Raw genomic sequence first — 18,909 nt, 5'->3', positions numbered from 1 at the left:
GATTTGATTTTTTTTTATCAAGTTACATGTTTTATGTCAATTATGTTCATTTGTTTTTAACCTGATTAAAATGACTGACGAGAAAAAAATGCGTACTAAAATTATTAAATATTCCGGTAGAAGGAATGGTCCACATGATGATTTTATAGCCAATAAATTGAAATCATTTTCAAAAGAGCTCCCAACACATCCGGTAGGAAAGCAGTCCGGTTAGCTCAGTAGTACTCGGACTATATGGTACGGAAAGTTAAAGCCAATGCAGGTTTAAAAACATACATGTTTACAAGAATCGGTGCTTCAATTCGTAGGACTTCTTAATATGTCCACTGATTTTTGGCCTGATTTGGCATCATGTCACTATGGTAAGAAAGGTCTTCAGTGGGATAAGAACAATAATGTGGTATTTGTGCAAATAGAGGCATATCCTCCAAACTGCCTGGAGCTAAGGCCAGTGGGGAGATATTGGGTTCTTGGTTAAATAGAATTGAAGAGCACAAAAAAGATGTCCAAAAGTGTGTTTCTAAATTCAGCACTAGTGGTTAGAACTATAAAAGTAATATTTTTTGTAAGTTGTAATAATAATTTCAATCAAATACAAACAAATTTATGTATTTATGTAGAAAGTTTACAATAAAAAACTTTTAAAAATTTATGTAAAACTCAGTTTTTAAAAAATTAACAATTAGTTATAGAAATATAAACAAAAAAGTAAATACATTTTTTCAAATATATCCCTAAAATTTAAATTATTTCTAAAATTGTATATATTTTTTTTTTTCATCATTTATTTATTGTATCTTCATTATTTAATGAACTAACAATAAGTGGTTCAAATCTTATATCTAATATTATTATTTAATTAGTCCAGCCAGTGCCGGACGAAAAAATTTTGTGTTCATGGTTGTTTTGGTTAAAATAGCATTCTTCCATCTAGATTAGGTCTGCTGTGTCCCTCCTTCTTAATCGAGTGTGGCCACGGTTATCTAATATATTGCGGGCCAGCGGGTTTGGGTGAACTTCAAGTTTTTTTAAATATTTTTGTACATTTTTCGAGATTTCAGTTTTTACAATGGGCACGTTTAGATCTTTGTGTATATTCGCGTTTTTGATATACCAGGGGGCAACTGTGATCATTCTTAGAAACTTGTTTTGGCGTCTTTGGATCTTTTCTACATTTGACGCTGAGGCCGTGCCCCATAACTGTATGCCATAACACCATATCGGTTTTATGATCATGTTATAAAGTAGAAGTTTACAATCTAAACTAAGCGTGGAGTTTCTGCCAATAAGCCAATTAATTTGAATTGATTTCAATTTCATTTGAGTCAACTCGGAGATGTATTCCGAGGTATTTCATTTCCGATTGTTGAATTATTGTTTGGTTATTGATATGAATAGGGGGGCATGATTCTCTACGCAATGTAAATGTAATGTGTGTACATTTTTGCTCGTTGACTTTAATTTTCCATTGTTTTAACCATTTTTCTAATTCAAATATGTGGTTTTGTAAGTAACGAGACGCTTCTTGAAAGTTTTCATGAATGCTTAGAATAGCAGTATCATCAGCAAATGTTGATGTATGAGTGCGATTGTTAGTTGGCATATCAGACGAATACATCAAATATAAAAAAGGTCCCAGGATACTGCCTTGGGGGACTCCAATTTTATATATGATTTTATTATTGTAATGACAAAACCTTTAACCCTTTCAGTTATTTTGTGTATAAGTTTAAAATCAAAACAATTGCATTTTTACTTTAATCAAGGTTAGTTTATTATAAAGAATAAGAAAAAATTAATCAAAACATAAAAGAACCACCCCATTACAAGGTTTTTTGTGACATGAAGTGGTTAGTTTCCTAACCACCGTGGCGGTTGGCATTAAAAATAACTATGATAAAAATTTTTGTTTCGTGTACATTTTTTTGAAATGGAATATTTTTGACTAAATTTTCAAACCCAACAACCGAAATATCAAAGTAACACTGAATTCGATGAACAATAAACACTCTGTGCTTTTTTTATTGAATGCGTGAAAGTCTCTTAAAAAAACTGATTTTTACAATATTATCAAATTAATATATTTATCTAACCAGAGCACCCTGACGGCAAAGTTTTGCAATATATCATAAACGATGACTTCAAAAAATATAATTGTTTAGCAAAATGGCAATAGATGCCAATAAACTATGTTTTAAGGACTATAGAAAATGTGGTCAGTAAACTAACCAACAAACCGCAAAGAGTTAATATTTATGTTTCATTAGCATCAATGTGAGATCATATATTATAAAAGCTGAATTTATTAACAGTTTTAATTTGAAACCATATAAAATCCTAACAATAGCAAATTAAAATTCTGGAGAACCTTAAATGTTGTATAGCCATGGAACAGCAAATTTTATCGACATTTTTCGTTTTATCCCCATAGTTACAAATTTAAATTTTAGTACTGTAATGTTGGCAGAACTAAACATTTAATTTTATATTGAGCACCACCTGGCGTATGATTTATAAAAATATGTATGAGTTATAATATTTATTTTGTTTTATGAACATACAGCAACAACAATTTATTAAACTAGCTATTTGTTTACTCTTTTCATTGCAGAGTTTTAAATAAATAATCAACGAAGTAACAACAGCAACCCATCAACAACTCTAAGTTAAACAACTTTAACTTCATAATTACAAAAAACAACAACTAACAAATACTAACAAATAAACTAAAAACAAAACAAAAACACTAAGCTAAGCAAAAATGGCGGCATTTATAGCGAAACAAATGGTTGGCAACCAATTAAGCGCCGTTAAAGGTAAGTTTAAAACATTTATAATCTATAAAACTAAAAATTAAATAAATGAAAATAACGAAATACAAATTGATACGGTTTAATTAAAAACTTTAAATGAAACAGACTTACAGTAGTTTATTTGTTTAACGAAATTTCAACAAAATGTTTATTGTTGATAAAACCCTGTAATAGATTTTTGTTGTTTGTATTTTTCGAGCAGATAACATTACTGATGATAATACAGAACTATAACACATGAGTGAGTGTGTGTGTGCCTATGTTTTTACTTAAAAATACACTACACACCTTTATGGGAGTGTGTATGGCAAGAATACTGTTTACTTTCTTAGCATAAACACAAACAGTATCGGTCAAAACATATTGAACAAAATTAGCGTTTTAAATTTTTACCATTTCCAAAGAAAATAAATATTTTAGAAACAATAAATTTACTCTAAAATAAAAGTACATCCTCAGTATTATTAACAATGACTTTTAATTTTAGTATTTCTTATAATATTATTTAAAGATTTAACAAAAAATAAAAAAAATAAATATATCATATGAAACGACATATCGGATTATATAATAATTACACAGTGAAAAAAACACACGGTCATGACGTTATATGTTCGACTCTACAACCAAAGGATAGTAAAATTCTATAGTCAGGGCCTTCAAAGATACTAAAAGTCAGTGGGCCCTAAAAAAAACTGTAATCAGTTGTTGGCCAAAAGCTAATTTAGACTTGGTGATAACGCTTAACTATATGTTTCAATAATATAGCTAAGAGCCCACCAAACAAAGTTTGTTTAAACTTTTTTTTAGAATAATTTAAACGGACACCTAATTTTTCACTAACAATATTTAGCAGAGTTGTAGCTTCGGTAAAGCTGAACAACTCTTGTGAACACACCAATGCAAATGTATTGACGCACTCTAAATACCTCACAAAGATCACTTTGTACCTAAAAATCTTCGTTTTTTTGCGATGTTTTGACGCGAAAACAAAGATTTATTTTAAAAAACCTATGATCAAGTGCACACTTCTCTATTGTGCTGCAATAGCAAAAAATCGACAAATCATTATCAGTATGATTTGGACCCATAACGTTACCCAATCTTGATGACGCAAGACCGGCTTGATGCAATATATGAAAAAACATATTAAAATGTTTGAAAGCGCCCACGGTTTGTGGAGCTTCTGAATCTTTTTATATTAGAATTTGATATTGGTGAAAACGTAAAACTTTAAGATTAATATTTTAGTGAAATGAAATAATTTTGTGTTTTTTTCATTTACCTTAAAAACTAAAAAAATTATAATATGGTGATTTTCCATCAAAAAAACTATAAAATTTGAATTAATGTAAAATTTTAACGGTTAAAGATATCAGAACAAGATTTGAAACTAATATAGATCTAAATGTCCTTAAGTCAACGGCATTGCAATTGTTGCCATTCTGTAAATCAAATCGTAAATACCTCAAAAATAATATAAGAAATTAATATTAAAGGAGCAATTTTTTGTCAAGTTATTAAAATTAATGCATTTGATCAAGATAACCCTTCTATTACATTAGGGAATCAAAAATGAAAGGGAGCAGACCTTCTTTTTAAAAGGAGGGAAGAAAAAATTATTATTTCTATAAAGTAATTTGAATTTGTTTTTCTTGAATTCAATAAAAATAAAATTACTGCGAATAAAAATACTGAAGATGCTAATGCTTGTGTTAATACAGCACAATATAGAAGTGTGGACTTGATCATATTAACTTAATAAAATGTATTTGTCAAATAATAGTAAATAACGAAAATTTTTAAGGCTCAAAGTGATCTTTATGTGCTATTTAGAGTGCCTCTAAAAAAAGTCAAAAAAATACACGAATTTGCAAAAAAAAATTTAACACAATTTGTTTGGTGGACTCTTGGCTCACCAAGTCTGAAATAGCTGTTGGCCAAAAATGTATGACACCTTTTTTAAAGGGCTCACTGATTTTCAGAATCATTGGAGGCCCATAAAAATAAATTGGTCACCAAAATTGGCCAAACTGAGAACAGGGTTTTACTACCCTTTGATAGTACATGAACGTGTGATTTTCCAAAATTCTTAATTTTTAGCATTGTGTTATTAATATTTTGTTGCATAACGGCAATTTTTCAAAACTTCTGCAGTGCACTAATAAGATTCTCTATTTTTGTCATTGGAATAGATAACCAAGCCTCATTGCCACTATTTGTATGTATCTCGTTGAGACGATCCCAACTTACCTTTCTATTTACTATTTTTCCCATTAATATTCTATAGGTTTAAGGTCAGTTGACTGTGCTGGCCAATAACGCATTTCGCTTCTAAAAACCACTTCACCAATTTGAATGTCTGTTTAAGGTGATTGCCATAATGAAATATCCATTGCAGGGGCATTTTATTATTATAGGCATGAGGCGGCATCTTCTCCTGATATATATTTTACACTTGTTTGTAAAGTTTCTGAAAAGATCCTAAGCTTCCATGCTTAACTGTTCCAGTACAGTTTTGTGAATTCCATCAAAATCGAAAAAAAATTAATTTAGATTCACTGTGCAGATGTTCTCCGGCAAGTTTAATGAATTTTCTGCAATATAAATGGATTCTTCGCAGCTCAGTAGCTGTTAGGCCCAGCTTAAACAGCTATATTTTTTAAAATATTTTAATATAATCACTGCAGTTGTAATTGATATTAGTGTAACGTGAAGTCAACAATGAAAATTTATATTTTTTATTTAAACATTTTAAGGGTTATTTTTATACCCATCATCAAAAAAGATGGTGGGTAAATTGCTATTCTCATTCCGATTGTAACACATTGAAATATTCATCGCAGACCCACAAAAGTATATATATTCTGGGTGCTCATAAGTTTCTAAGACGATATAGCAATGGCCGTCCGTCTGTTTGTTGAAAACACGATATTACCCAAACGAAAGGAGCTAGTGGTGGAAATTAACTATGTTGATTATACGGAAATACTGATAAAATTTTTAAAAATTGTTTCTGAAATTATACTGTAAAGTAATAATGCAGGACAAATTTATGTGCAATATATTTTGAACGACACTGTACATTTTCGTATGTTTCCATGTCGATATCGTATGATTGCACTCATGTATATGTGTATTTTCATTCATCTATATGAAAAAAGTTTTAATTATCTCATAATCTCATGTAATACGCGGGTTCTGTTAGGAAGTAATTAAACGTTTAACATAACCATCTCTCGATGGGTGGATTTTCAGTTTTAGTTTCATTATCATGTGTTTATTAAAGTCTGTATGTATGTATATTAGACTGGTCCTTTTTGCTGTTCCCTGGGAATAAAATTATTAACGAAATTTAAAAAAAAAAAATATCGCTTGTAATAAATGCTAATTTATAATAAAAAACTCGAATGTTAATGATTATATCTATTATGTGATAGCTTAAGGAACGATTTGATCATAAATTTTAAAATTATTAATTTACGAAATGCTGGGTGATGTGCAACCGAAATGTCGAATTTTAAAAAACTCTTGTGCATTAAACAGGTTGAATTTGACAAATGGCATAGGTTTATGTTTTATTCCCATGAGATTTAAGAAAATCCCACAAGAAAAAGTCTAACGGGTTCAAATCGCACGATCTCGGTGGCCACTTGAGATAACGTGAGAAGAATGACCTATGAGCTGTTTGGCTTGTCATTTAATTCAGGCTAAAAGAAGTTGAAAATCGATCTATGGCAATCGCTGCTGACGGTGATGTCTTGTCAACCAATATGGCGAACCAAATTTATCGTGGTGATTTCGCAAGAAAAACTGAATAATTGACAGCCAATTCTACAATTATAGCTTCAACAATATGACCGCTATCAACTGTCAAAGTGCGGAAGTCCCTAAGAAAATATAAACAATTCAACACAAATATGTATATTCCATTTAAAATTTATTTAAAAACTTAATAATAACACCATGCACGAAATTGACACTTTTTTCCTGTCAAGAGGGGTTTGTCGAGTTTAAGGTTTGAATTTAGACCGCATGAGTCCACCAGAGGTGCGGCCAGGTGTCCCCAAAGTAGGACTAGGGTATGATCAATTTTTAAAACGATCCTATTTCTTCGTTTGTTCAAAAAGCTTACACATATAGTATCTCCTCATCGAGCACTACAAAAAACCTCGTCGTGGATATCAACTATCTCTTACAGCTTAGGAGATATTCGCATTTGAAAATTAAATTATAAACATTTTTACCCACCATACTCCAGTTTTTTGATAACAGCGGGTCCAAATATTTCCCGATTTGCCCCTTTTTTCTTTTATTGGACTAACTACAAATGTATATGTCAAACAAAAAAATAATTGTTTACAAATCGTGGCTGACTCCAAAGTTATATGCCTTTGAATTTAAAAATTAAGAGCGTATACGCTCCAAAAATTTCGAAAATTTTCTATATAAAAAATTTATATTTGTAAAATAACTGCGAAGATTAAAAACATGTCAAGATTTGCTTAAAGGTAATTTGCGGAATTTCGGTTTTTTTAGTTTGTTCAATAAAATAAACCGTTTTTGAGTTACGCGAATATATGTTGCACAACCTCTCCATTTTCGAAATAACGATATATCTCAAAAATACGAGCTAACCTAAAAAAGCGGTAAGCATCACTGAATTCAGAGTACCCGAATTAGTTTAAGCCGCTGGGTGCCCCGCTTGACAGTTTTTTTCAACTAGAACAGTGTAATTAATTGCTATTAAGTTAGAGTTAGAGCACTAGCTACCTAGGCCATCAGCTCTAACTCTTAATTTCATGGCGATCGGTCCACAAGGACCACTTCCGAAAATCAGAAAGAAATTTATATAGAAATAAATTGCTCGACCTAATTGGTCATAGCTCCCATATAAGGCCCAGAAAAATGTTTTTGCTCATTAAACAATGTAGGGTATGGACCGATTACACTTTCTAACTTGTTTTTTAACCTAAAGTTATGCTGGCAGTTTTCATGCAAATATTAAAACTTTAATTTAAAAATGGCGCTTACTTTTCAAAAATATTGCTACATTGACCAAAAACTCAAAACTTTAAATAAAATGTGTAAACTCTAAACATAGAAATGGTGTTTAGAACACGGAAAACAATATTGGCCCGTGGGAGCAAACTAAGGAGCACCCTATTATCTATGTGTGCGTTTTTCTTGCTTCACAAAATTAAACGTATTTCTACTTTCACGCACTTAAATTTATATGTTGTGCTAAGGTGGGGGTAATGTGACCAACATTGTTTTTAATCACATACAATTTAAAGACAGAGTTTATTTGTTTGCCCTCAACATGGCTAGACATTTGATGCTGCCTCAAATGAGTAAACACTAGCAATAAAATAAACTTTTTTTGATTAACTGTTGAGACTTTTTAGTGACAATTTATGACTAATTAAATTTTGGCAACTAATTGGTAGATCAGTTTAAAGTAAACATACACTTAAGTTTAGCATCATTTAATATTTTGTTTATAACGTATTATGGCTATAAATGTTTTTTAATTAAATTACTGTTATTGTTACTTTTAAAATCATATCAAAGTTTTTAGCAATTTTCCTTTATAAGCCATATTAAAAAAGATCAGTTAATATATGATAGAATATAAAGAAAGTCCATTAAAAGTTAGTTGCCCCAAAAAGATGCCCACTGTTAGTCGTTTCGACTAACATTACTGATTTTTCCCGTCGCAACTTTTTTTTTTCTTTCAGTATCATTCTCATTTTTTACGTTGAGAGATCTGATTAAGTTGTGAGGCTACTGACGATCAATACTGACTTGTTAGATAACTCATTTAAGTAGTATCTATATGTTTGTAAAAACAACGTAGTCATAACGACTAACATTGGTATTATTGCAATTTATTTTTGCTTTACAAAATGACTGCAACTAGAATATCTGATCATGAAATTGAAAAAATATTGGCTATATCCGATGATGATGAAGAAGATTTTGGTGCCTCTGAGAGCGAATATGCGCCACGTTTATCTGAAGAAAGTTCTTCGGAGGATATAGTGGATAGTGACAATTATGAAAGCAGTGGTCACCATTTAGAAGATAGTGATGAAGAACCAAGTAACAGTACTGCTCAGGAGACGAGTATTGAAAATACAACTCCAAAAAAATTAACAAAAGGAAAATTTGCGCATTCTGTCCTTACCTGAAACGCCACATGACGAAGACCGTATGCTCAAAATGCGAAAAAATAGATGTGGCGAACACAAATTTGAGCTTTGCACCTTTTGTGCAAAACATTGAAGTACAACTTTGTTTCCGTTTTAATTACTTAAAGTAATACCTTAGTTTTATAATCACAGGAAGCCTTTTTGTTCTTATGTTTATTTTTTTTTAATTTTTTAAAAACTCCAGTGATATTGCTAAAACTGAAGTAAGACAACAAGTGATTACATTACAAATAAATCAAAACCCAAACCAAATATAAATGTTTTTGTTATGTTTTCAGTATTTTTTTGGATGTAGGCGTACCGCCGGTTCCACAGAATCGTTGTTTCGCACATGTTAGTCGAATCAACTATCATTGGTCATAACGCATATAAAATATGATTGGGCATGCAGGGTTAAGGTGTATTATGAAAATTATAAACATTTTATCTTAAAATTAAAAATTGAGTACTGCCTCTATAATTTGTTGATCGGTCACATTTCCCCAACTTAACTAGTGAACAATTTTGAAGGTACTTTTGTTTTTATTTCGTTGTATAAACGGATATTATTTGAGCGCACATAAACCTCAAAATACTTAAAACTCACACACATAACTTCAAACATTGCAGACAAAAATTAAGTACTACAAACTCCTATATTTGTATTACGATAAATTTCCATCAAGTGCTTAATTTAATGGGAATTTTGTTATAATAGCGGTGCATTGTGTGGTGCAACTATGATCTAAAACTTTGCAGTAACAACTCAATTAAATACACAACAACTCTATTGCCAAATTTGTGATATTTAATTGAAATTTGTACCTGTTTTGTTAAGCTATTAAATTAAATTAAAACAAAAATAAAACTATATATTTACAATGTAGTTGCTGTTAGTAATTTTACTTTGAACCTTGTCGAAACATTTGCAATTTTTCATTTTGTTTTAACCTTGTGGCAGTGAAAGCATCATTGGGAATGTTAGAGGGAGAGGTAGAGAGGCGTGCTAATGTGACAACCTTCAATAAGTGCAAAACTTTTTTTTTGCAAATTGTCACAATCAATAAGTCAATATAAATGCAATTGCATATATGTGTGTGTGTCATATGTATACAGTATGTGTTGATAGAGATTCAAATGTCGAAGCCATAAATTAATTTAAAAGCAACCACAACTCACTTGTACGAGTAGACAATAAAAAATTTACTAACATTTATTGTCGTTTTGAAAATAAAACGAGGGTTAAGCCATAGAAAAATTTCGATTTTTAATTTTACATAGTAACAGTATGATTCGGAGACAATTCCATTAATGTAGATTCAATAAACAGATTTTACTACTAATAAATATAATCACCGATGGTAATTATTACATGTTTTTCAAACATGCTTGACCATGACATGTCATTTAATAAAAATAAAAACGGTTTCTTATTCCATATCTAAATGACATGTGTGACACAAGACATGTGACAAGATTTGAGGCAATTTACATTGTTTATTACATGCATGCAGTATGTATATGTAGATAGTAGGGATGCCAATCACGATCCCGAAAATCCCGGGATTAGCAAATCCGAATCCCTAGGGATGCCAGTCCCGTTTGGCATCCCTAGTAGATACATCATGCAGCTGAACATGAGTAATTTTAATAATAAAAAAAGTTTATAAAAATATTAATATGTACACGCAAAGAAAAAATATAGTTGTGCATGTTTACTGTAAACAAACAATATTGTTACAAGTTTTTTAACAATATTATAGTCACAGTAAATATTTACATGATTATGGTAACCATGATATTGTTAATTTACGATTCGCATGATTGTATCAACCATATATATGGTTACAGTAAACAAGTATATGGTTGTGGCAACCATTTATATGATGAAGGACTTACCATATTATGTTGCTCTCGAAAATTATTCATCATAAATATGGTTGTCACAAACATATACTTGTTTACCGTAACCATATATATCGTTGATACACTCATGTGAATCGTAAATTAATCATATTATGGTTATTATATTGTTAAAAAACTTGTAAAAACTATATTTTTTTCTCTGCGTGTAGTTCTCTGGTCAAGTTTTTGTTAGAAATTAACAACAAACTGCGGTATATGCCTGGTTATTTTACTATGTTATTTTGATTTTAATCAAAACAACGTAGTAAAATAAGCAAAAAAATATTTTAAATATTTAAAAAATTTGTCGAGAATGATTAATATCGAACTCTCAATGAGCTATGATAATATGTCGCGACAATTTGATTAAGATTGTTGACGTGATTATTATTAAAAAAATATAGCCTTAAAAATATTGGCCTCTTTTATTAAGTTCACTAAACTTTTCTTTCAGTGGAGCTCTCTTTCGCTCACCAACACAAATAGAGTCTTAGCTTTGGGCATCTCTGATATAATCGCTCTTGCTCGACCTATCGCTTGCTGAGAGAAAAAAAAGCTTCTCATGTTTTCTTTTATAAGAAATCGGGTTTTTGAGAAAAAAAACGATGTTTTAATAATTCTAACATTAACATAATTCTAATAATTTCTAAAATATCTCAATGTTTACTATCTCTGTAGAAACACCTCAAATTGATGTCAGATGTAAAATCACTAATCCTGCTATTCTTCATGCGTCCCAAATAATTATAAAACCATAAACTATTTTGCTTTGCTTGCCTTCACATATTAATAAGCTTTGAAATATTCAAATTGATTTTAACCCAAACACTTGCTGAATAACTCTCAAGGAAATTTTCCATAAAGTGTCAATCTGATTTTGAACCACAATCATAATTAGCAGTAATTAATTTACACTAGGGTAGCCCTAATTTTGTATAATTTGGATTATCGATACTCCTAAGGTTTAAAATTGTTCTCTTAAAGTTTTGAAGTTAAGAGTTTTGGCTCAAATTAGAAATATTTTAATAGCTCTTACGTTTATGTATTGGACAAATTTAACCACAATATAAAAACCTTTTCCTAGAAATTAAAATCATAAAATTGTAAAAAAACAGAGAAATAATATGAAATTAAATTTTTTATCATTTTCTTTTGGTATCAATTTTTAATTGAAATTATCTTCAAATAGTTAAAATGTGAAACATCTAAATGTTATCAGATTTTGCTAGAATTTCCAGCAACTTGATTTTAGATGAAACATTGAATAATTTAAAAAGAGCAACATAAGGGCCAACCTAATGTAAACAGAGAACATTTAAACCACTTCATTAGCCTGCAGTTTTTATCTTATCTCTAGTACAATTTCCAGCAGCCCCTGGAAGTTATCAGAATTTGGTGACATGTTTGTTAATTATTGATTGCCTGACCGCCTACATTAATATTCCATACTGTTTCTGTTGTTCTAAACTATTTTTATTAAAGAGGATATTTACATAAAATCTCTTTAAGAGTTTCTCTTGTGTGGGTAGGCATTGTGGTAATAAACAATAGATGCAGGTTTTTTTTTTAGAAAATTTTCAATGGCTTATAACTTAAGTTTGCCTTTCTGACGAATTATTGTCATAAACTTTTTGGTTTTGTTTTTTGTTTTTGTTCTGAGAGGATGTGTTAATTATATTAACAGCAGTAGTTACAACAGCAGCAACACAACCAATTTAATGTATATTGAATTCATCCATCCAGCTATTTGTCTTTCACAAACATGTGTATACATACATTTGTTCAGTGGACCGATCGACCGCTTGCTACTAAGCCTTAAATACAAGGTCATTCAAGCACTTAATTCAATTGGGGTCGCTACTTGATATTTATCTTATACTCTTGAAAGCAATGTCGACTACCACTACTACCCAGTTTATTATTTTCTGTATGTTCGAAGTATTCTTCGTCCCTTCTAATACGTAATGGTAAGAAAAATCTGTTGTATGCATATTCATATATATATATTCATACATATTTACGTTTTTCTTTTTGTGGTAAAAACACTTTACAACAGGCATTGGACAGACATACTTGGATAAGTATGTTAAATAGCTTTAATACAGTGGGCATTTAAAGTAACAATACACAGTTACTAAGAGCAAGCTTGACTTAGTTATCTTTGTGTATTTTAAAGTTATATTTTCAATTATTTCCTAAAAAGAATTAGCAAAATATTATGTTTAAATCCAGGAAATATCTATCTAACAAGCTTGAGAGATGATAAAAAGAAATTGTGAAAAATATTAACAAATGTGGTGTCACTACAGCATAACTAATTCCATAAACGTTAGATGATGTTCCACAAAAAGACTAAAAAAGGCTGATATGCCTTAATATAGAAATTTGATGAATGATCTTGCCCAAAAAGATATGTGTTTACATTTGTATTTTTTATCCAACTAGATTGTTAATTTTGACATTTATCAGCGATATTCAAAGTACATCATCTCTTCAATCTAGTAGTTACTAGTAGTTGGCTATGCTAAACTTGGTCAACGTAACACTTGTGAGTCGAGTTTGATCATTATACCTGCATTTAATAAGGTTTGATAACAGCAAACACAGATGATTGTAGAAATTCGTGCGGTAAAAAAAATTCCACATATAAACAAATTTCTGCAATAAAAACTAACAAATAGTTTCAAAAAAATCCGACCACTTTTTAAGAGAGATATAAATTTTAAACTCAACTTAAGATTAGATTATGTGGATTGTTCGCAATATATACTCAGAGACCTCTGAGGGCCATTGCAATACCCTCAGTAATTCTCACGTATAATTCCAGTTATACATGAATACTCAAAATCGCCATGACTAATCCGTACGTCTTATATCGATACTTTTGGCTGATTTGATCAGATTCATTCGTGACATACATATATCTGAAACAGTCCAGAACATATTGTTACGAAATTGTAATTGAATTCAAATATAATGGTTTCTAACGGCTGGTTTCAAGTTACATCATGTTTCTCAACATTTATATTTCTGGAGACTTCAAATTATGTACAATGTTGTTTATCGGCCGATTTTTAGCAATTAACATAATTGTGGATATTACTAACATATCTGTGGATATTATTGACATAGTTGTGAAACATACAATATTAAATAAAAGCTTTGAATTTATCATTGTAGAAATAGAACTTTCATGTAGCTACTGGAAGGAAAATGTCGCTGTGTATAAATAGTGACAGAGGTTGAAGTTATAGGCGATATTAGAGTTAACATTAACTGCATTTCTGTGAATTATAAACGTGTATTTGTATAAAATCACAGAGTGACTATTTAAACTCTTGTTGTGTAAATTTAAATAAAGAGTTGTTACAATTTTTAAACTACTAAACTGCTTTTATTTGCAATCAAAAGAACACGGTTTATTTAAAGGAATTAAACCACCGTTAAAAGGTAAAAACGTAACAATATTGTAATATATTACACAACATGTTGAGTGCTACTACGAGTCATCGTCCAGACAACCTCTGCAATGGTTGTTATGATCCCACATATGTCTAATCATACAATGAACAGTGCTTATACCTGTAAGAAGTCTGATTGAGTTCCTGCCAAAGCTCAGCGGGTCTTGTTTCTTATCTTTGTCATTTGAGTTCTATCTCTTTCTACGAGCATTCGATTATCAAATTTCATACTGCACGCAAGGAAGGACATTTGAATCCCCTTTGTTCCACAGTTACGCCCAATGTCCATGTTTGCGGCGGTTTGAGAGAAACCACGATTTTAGGAAAAAATCCAGAGTCCTGAACGTTTCCATTTTCCCAGTATGTTCTTGTCAGCTTACCCTTAATGTCCTATAAAAGTTCGCTGTAGGTACTATATATAGCGTCCTCTGCTCTAAGATTGGCCAGTATGCTTTTGGTAAGAGTCTGCTGTGACCACTATGGTCATACTTCAGTCCATGTGCTCAGAGTTTGCATATACATATATATTTCATGTAGATAAAGAGGAAGATATGAAACCTTTTTCAAAATGGAGAGGTGTGTTTTATTTTCCACCGCTCTTATTTTGTATTTTAAAAACATTTCTATAATTAAAACATGCATTTATTTTGGCTATAACGAGGTGACACAGTATTCACACTGTTAAAATTGAAATTCTAATTGAATTTACCATGTCGTAGGAAAACGCAAGAAAAAAAAACTTGAAAAGCATTAGTTGGCTGTGTAGTATTTTATTTCTAATTCAATATGTTAAATACTCGTATACGTACTTACATATGTAGACCAAAATATCCCTGCAGTTTTAAAGGTAGCAATTGTAAACTTTGCACCAAATATGCCACTACTAAGACAGGTCTTCATTTTGCTCGTACAGGTTGTTTCTATTACTGTCAATGCATGCAGCTGCATTACTTAGAACCAAAGAAATCGTTAGTTCTAATAAAATCGAACAACAGAGCAACAAATTAACACTCTGAGATTGATGGCCAACATCAACTACAGATGGTCAATGGAACTACAGAGCTAACATACTCTTGATATCCATTTGTTTTTCTTTTTAATTAGTAAACGTATCAGTGACTTTAAACTGCAGAAATTGAATGTGTGTGAAAGTGCTTAAGCTAATATCTAACCAATAAATCTCACTTTAAGTCGCCTTTTCAAATAAATTAAAAAAAAATAATCATAAAAATGGAATAAGAATGAGAGAAGCATCCTTCAATCATTTCCATTCTGTCAAGTATTTGTTTTACACGTATGTATGTGTTTGTAACGGAAATTCCCTTTTCATGTTTTTGTTATTTCCTTTTACACTGCTTCATTATTTCTGCATATTATAGTACATACACATATAAATATATTATTTCAATTAGTTTTCGTTTTTTTTTGAACTGACTCTGATTTATGCATTAATTATGCCAAGTAAACATTTAATTAAATAATTGAATTTGGTCAAGTGTGAAAATCTAATTTATATACTTTTTTTTTCTTCACCCTACATAATTAGATGTATGTTTGCGTGGGCAAAAGGAATTTCTCATTATTTGATTATGAATTACGGCAACGAACAAGAAAAAAGATATATTTAAGCTAATGTTGATTTAATTAAGTATTAAAAGGAAATTAATATTCATTTTTATACAGACTAAATGTGCAGTAGATAAAAGTATAAAATTACAATAGTATAATAATAGTAGGAAATTATTAAAATGAGAAGAAAGAGAAGAGAGCTTTACATTGACTATATAAAGAAAAACATTTTATATAATTATTACTAGCTGAACCCGGTGCGCGTTGCTGGCCTTTAGAAAACATCTGTTTTATATTGCATCTCGATCTCGATTTTAATATACAGTGTCGGACAAAGTCGGTGATCCAACCTTCAATTTTAATACATGTAGTGCCATTTCGGCTGGTTCCTTATTTATTTCTTATTTATGCACCTAATATGCAAGAGTAAACAAAATTGTTTATCACTGCTACTCAAAAGGCTTTTCTGAACATTCCGTGAAAATTTCATCAAAATCTGTCCAGCCATTTTTAAGTCCATACGGAACATACATACACACATCCATTTTTATGAAATACAGGGCATTAGCGGTATAATGTAAAAATTGGATTTTTACACGCCCCTCGGCCCACAGACCGAAAATCAAAAATCTGATTATACAGTGATATCCACTGGGCTATTCCGAAGATTCCCTGAAAATTTCATCAAAATCCGTACAGCCGTTTTTATACCCTACACCTCCATAGTGGGGAGGGTATTATGCGTTTGTGCAGATTTTTTGTAACGCCCAAAAATATTAGTCTAACACCCACCTCAAAGTATACCGATCGACTTAGAATCACTTTCTAACACCAAAAATATTAGTCTAACACCCACCTCAAAGTATACCGATCGACTTAGAATCACTTTCTGAGTCGATTAAACGATGTCCGTCCGTCTGGCTTGCTGGCTGGTCGGCTGGTCGGCTGGCTGGCTGTCCATGTAAACCTTGTGCGCAGGTAAAGGTTGCAATTTTGAAGATATTTCGATCAAATTTGGTACATATTTTATCGGTCCAAGGACCAAGCCTATTGAAACTGGCTGAAATCCGTCCATTATTTCACCTAGCCCCATACAAATGTCCTTCAGAATTTGGACATTTGAAGTTTTATATATACAAAATTCATGTCACAAAATTTTGTCACGATCCGTCCATAATTAGTCATAGCTCCCATATAGACCCGCTTCCGAAAACCACTTTAACGTTCATAAATAGCTTAAAATTGTTGGTATACACACAAAATTCAACTTAGTAAACTTTCATATACAGATAAATCACATCACCTAATTTTATATTGATCGGTTCATAATTGGTCATAGCTCCCATATAAGGCCCACTACTAAAAATCACTCAAAAATATAAATTATTGAAATTTTAAAAGAAAAATGTTTTTGCTCTTTTAGTTAGTGTAGGGTATTATATGGTCGGGCTTTACCGACCATACATTCTTACTTGTTTTTGTCTTATAATTATGGTTTCGGCTTGCGTTTCTCCTTCCCCCGCAAGAAAATGTTCGATAGTCACCAGTATTCTCAAACAATTTATCGGCAGCAAGTCGATTTCTTTAGACCCCTTTTACGCTCACATTATACATTCAATTTGGGCAAGAAATATACCATTTTAAAGGGATTTATTTCAGTTTCCTAGGAGTTATAAGCGTTTAAAGATGTTATTAACACATATGCAAAATCGTGTACATGTGAACCTTAAGCTAAAAAGTAAACAAAGCAATGCATGTTTGTCCAATTTGTTGTTGTAAATAAATAGGAGAAACAATTAAACAGTATTGATTTCGCTCTGTTTTAAGTGAGAGTTGTTATAGAAAACAAAGAAGAAGACTTTAGTAATTTAAATTCGCTTTAATAAATATATTTTGAAGGTGTTTTTTTTATTTGCTAAATATGTAATTGTAGATAAGTAAACAGTTATTTTATAATTGTGACGATTTTCAACGGTTTATCACTGCATGAAGTTTAATGAAAAATGGGACGGGTCGGTCAAAATGGTTAGTCGCCTCCCATACAAAGTAAATAGTTATTTCTAAATATTTTGTGAAATATAATCTAAATGGCTCTTTTATAAATTTTCATAATTTCGCTGAAATTGTTCGGGATTAGAATAGTGGGCGTGGCACACCCTATACAAAGTATATAATTAATTTCGAATATCTGTAGAACTATAATTGTAAAAGTGTTTAAACTTTTAGTGAATTAATTTCGTATTACTGTGCGGAGTTTAGCTGAATATAGACGGAATTAGATTAGAGGGCATAGCACCCAAAATGGGAGATGTCGGAAAAGGATGTGAGTCACCTCCCATACAAAGTAATAATTGCAAGGTTCTTCAAACTTTGTCCGCATAGCTCTCTTACCATTTTACACAGATTGACTGAAAATGGTCGTGATTGCATTAGTGGTTATGGCGCAGAGTAATTAATTAATTTTGAATATCTGGAAAACTATAATTCTAAAAGAATTTAAACTCTATATCAATCAACTTATTACCATTCTAAGGAAGTTAGCTAAAAACGAATTTATTCCTGATCCCTGTTCGAAGTTTAGCTAAGCATGATCGGCTTAGTAGGAATGACCCTTCCCTTATAAAGGAAAGTTAAAGTAAAGCTTGATATTTACATAAAAGGTTTAAAAAATAGGTGGGATCAGAGCAGTAGAGTGGTATCTCCCATACAAAATTAGTTAGTTATTTTTGAATATCAAGTGAACTGTAATTGAGAGATTCTCAAATTTTGTATGTGTTATTTTCGTATTTCCATTCATATTTTTTTAATTTTACTAGGGTAGGGGTAGCGAAGTGCACCGGGTTATGCTAGTTCTAATAATGCCGCCAGTTAGCTATAAGTGCCGACTACTGATATACATACATGTATCTATGCGAGAGTTAGTTTAATGAGTGATTGTATGTGTGGGAGCAAGGCACGGTACCCAAT

General features: G+C 31.0%; 1 protein-coding gene across 2 annotated transcripts in view; it reads left to right on the top strand.

Annotated features, from left to right (window-relative positions):
• Positions 1-2,709: 2,709 nt before the first annotated feature.
• cpx (complexin) overlaps positions 2,710-18,909 on the top strand; it is a 339,534-nt gene continuing 323,334 nt past the window's right edge. The window contains exon 1 of one of the 2 annotated variants that reach the window (XM_065515805.1): positions 2,710-2,816. In XM_065515805.1, coding sequence (XP_065371877.1) covers positions 2,762-2,816 — 55 coding nt within the window. In that variant the 5' untranslated portion in view covers positions 2,710-2,761. The remainder of the gene's footprint in view (positions 2,817-18,909) is intronic. The other variant, XM_065515804.1, reaches the window with a different exon arrangement.

This window comes from Calliphora vicina, chromosome 1, assembly GCF_958450345.1.
Source record: "Calliphora vicina chromosome 1, idCalVici1.1, whole genome shotgun sequence".
NCBI lineage: Eukaryota > Metazoa > Arthropoda > Insecta > Diptera > Calliphoridae > Calliphora > Calliphora vicina.
Note: the sequence above shows the minus strand (reverse complement) of the source record. Positions and strands in the feature narration are given on the sequence as shown.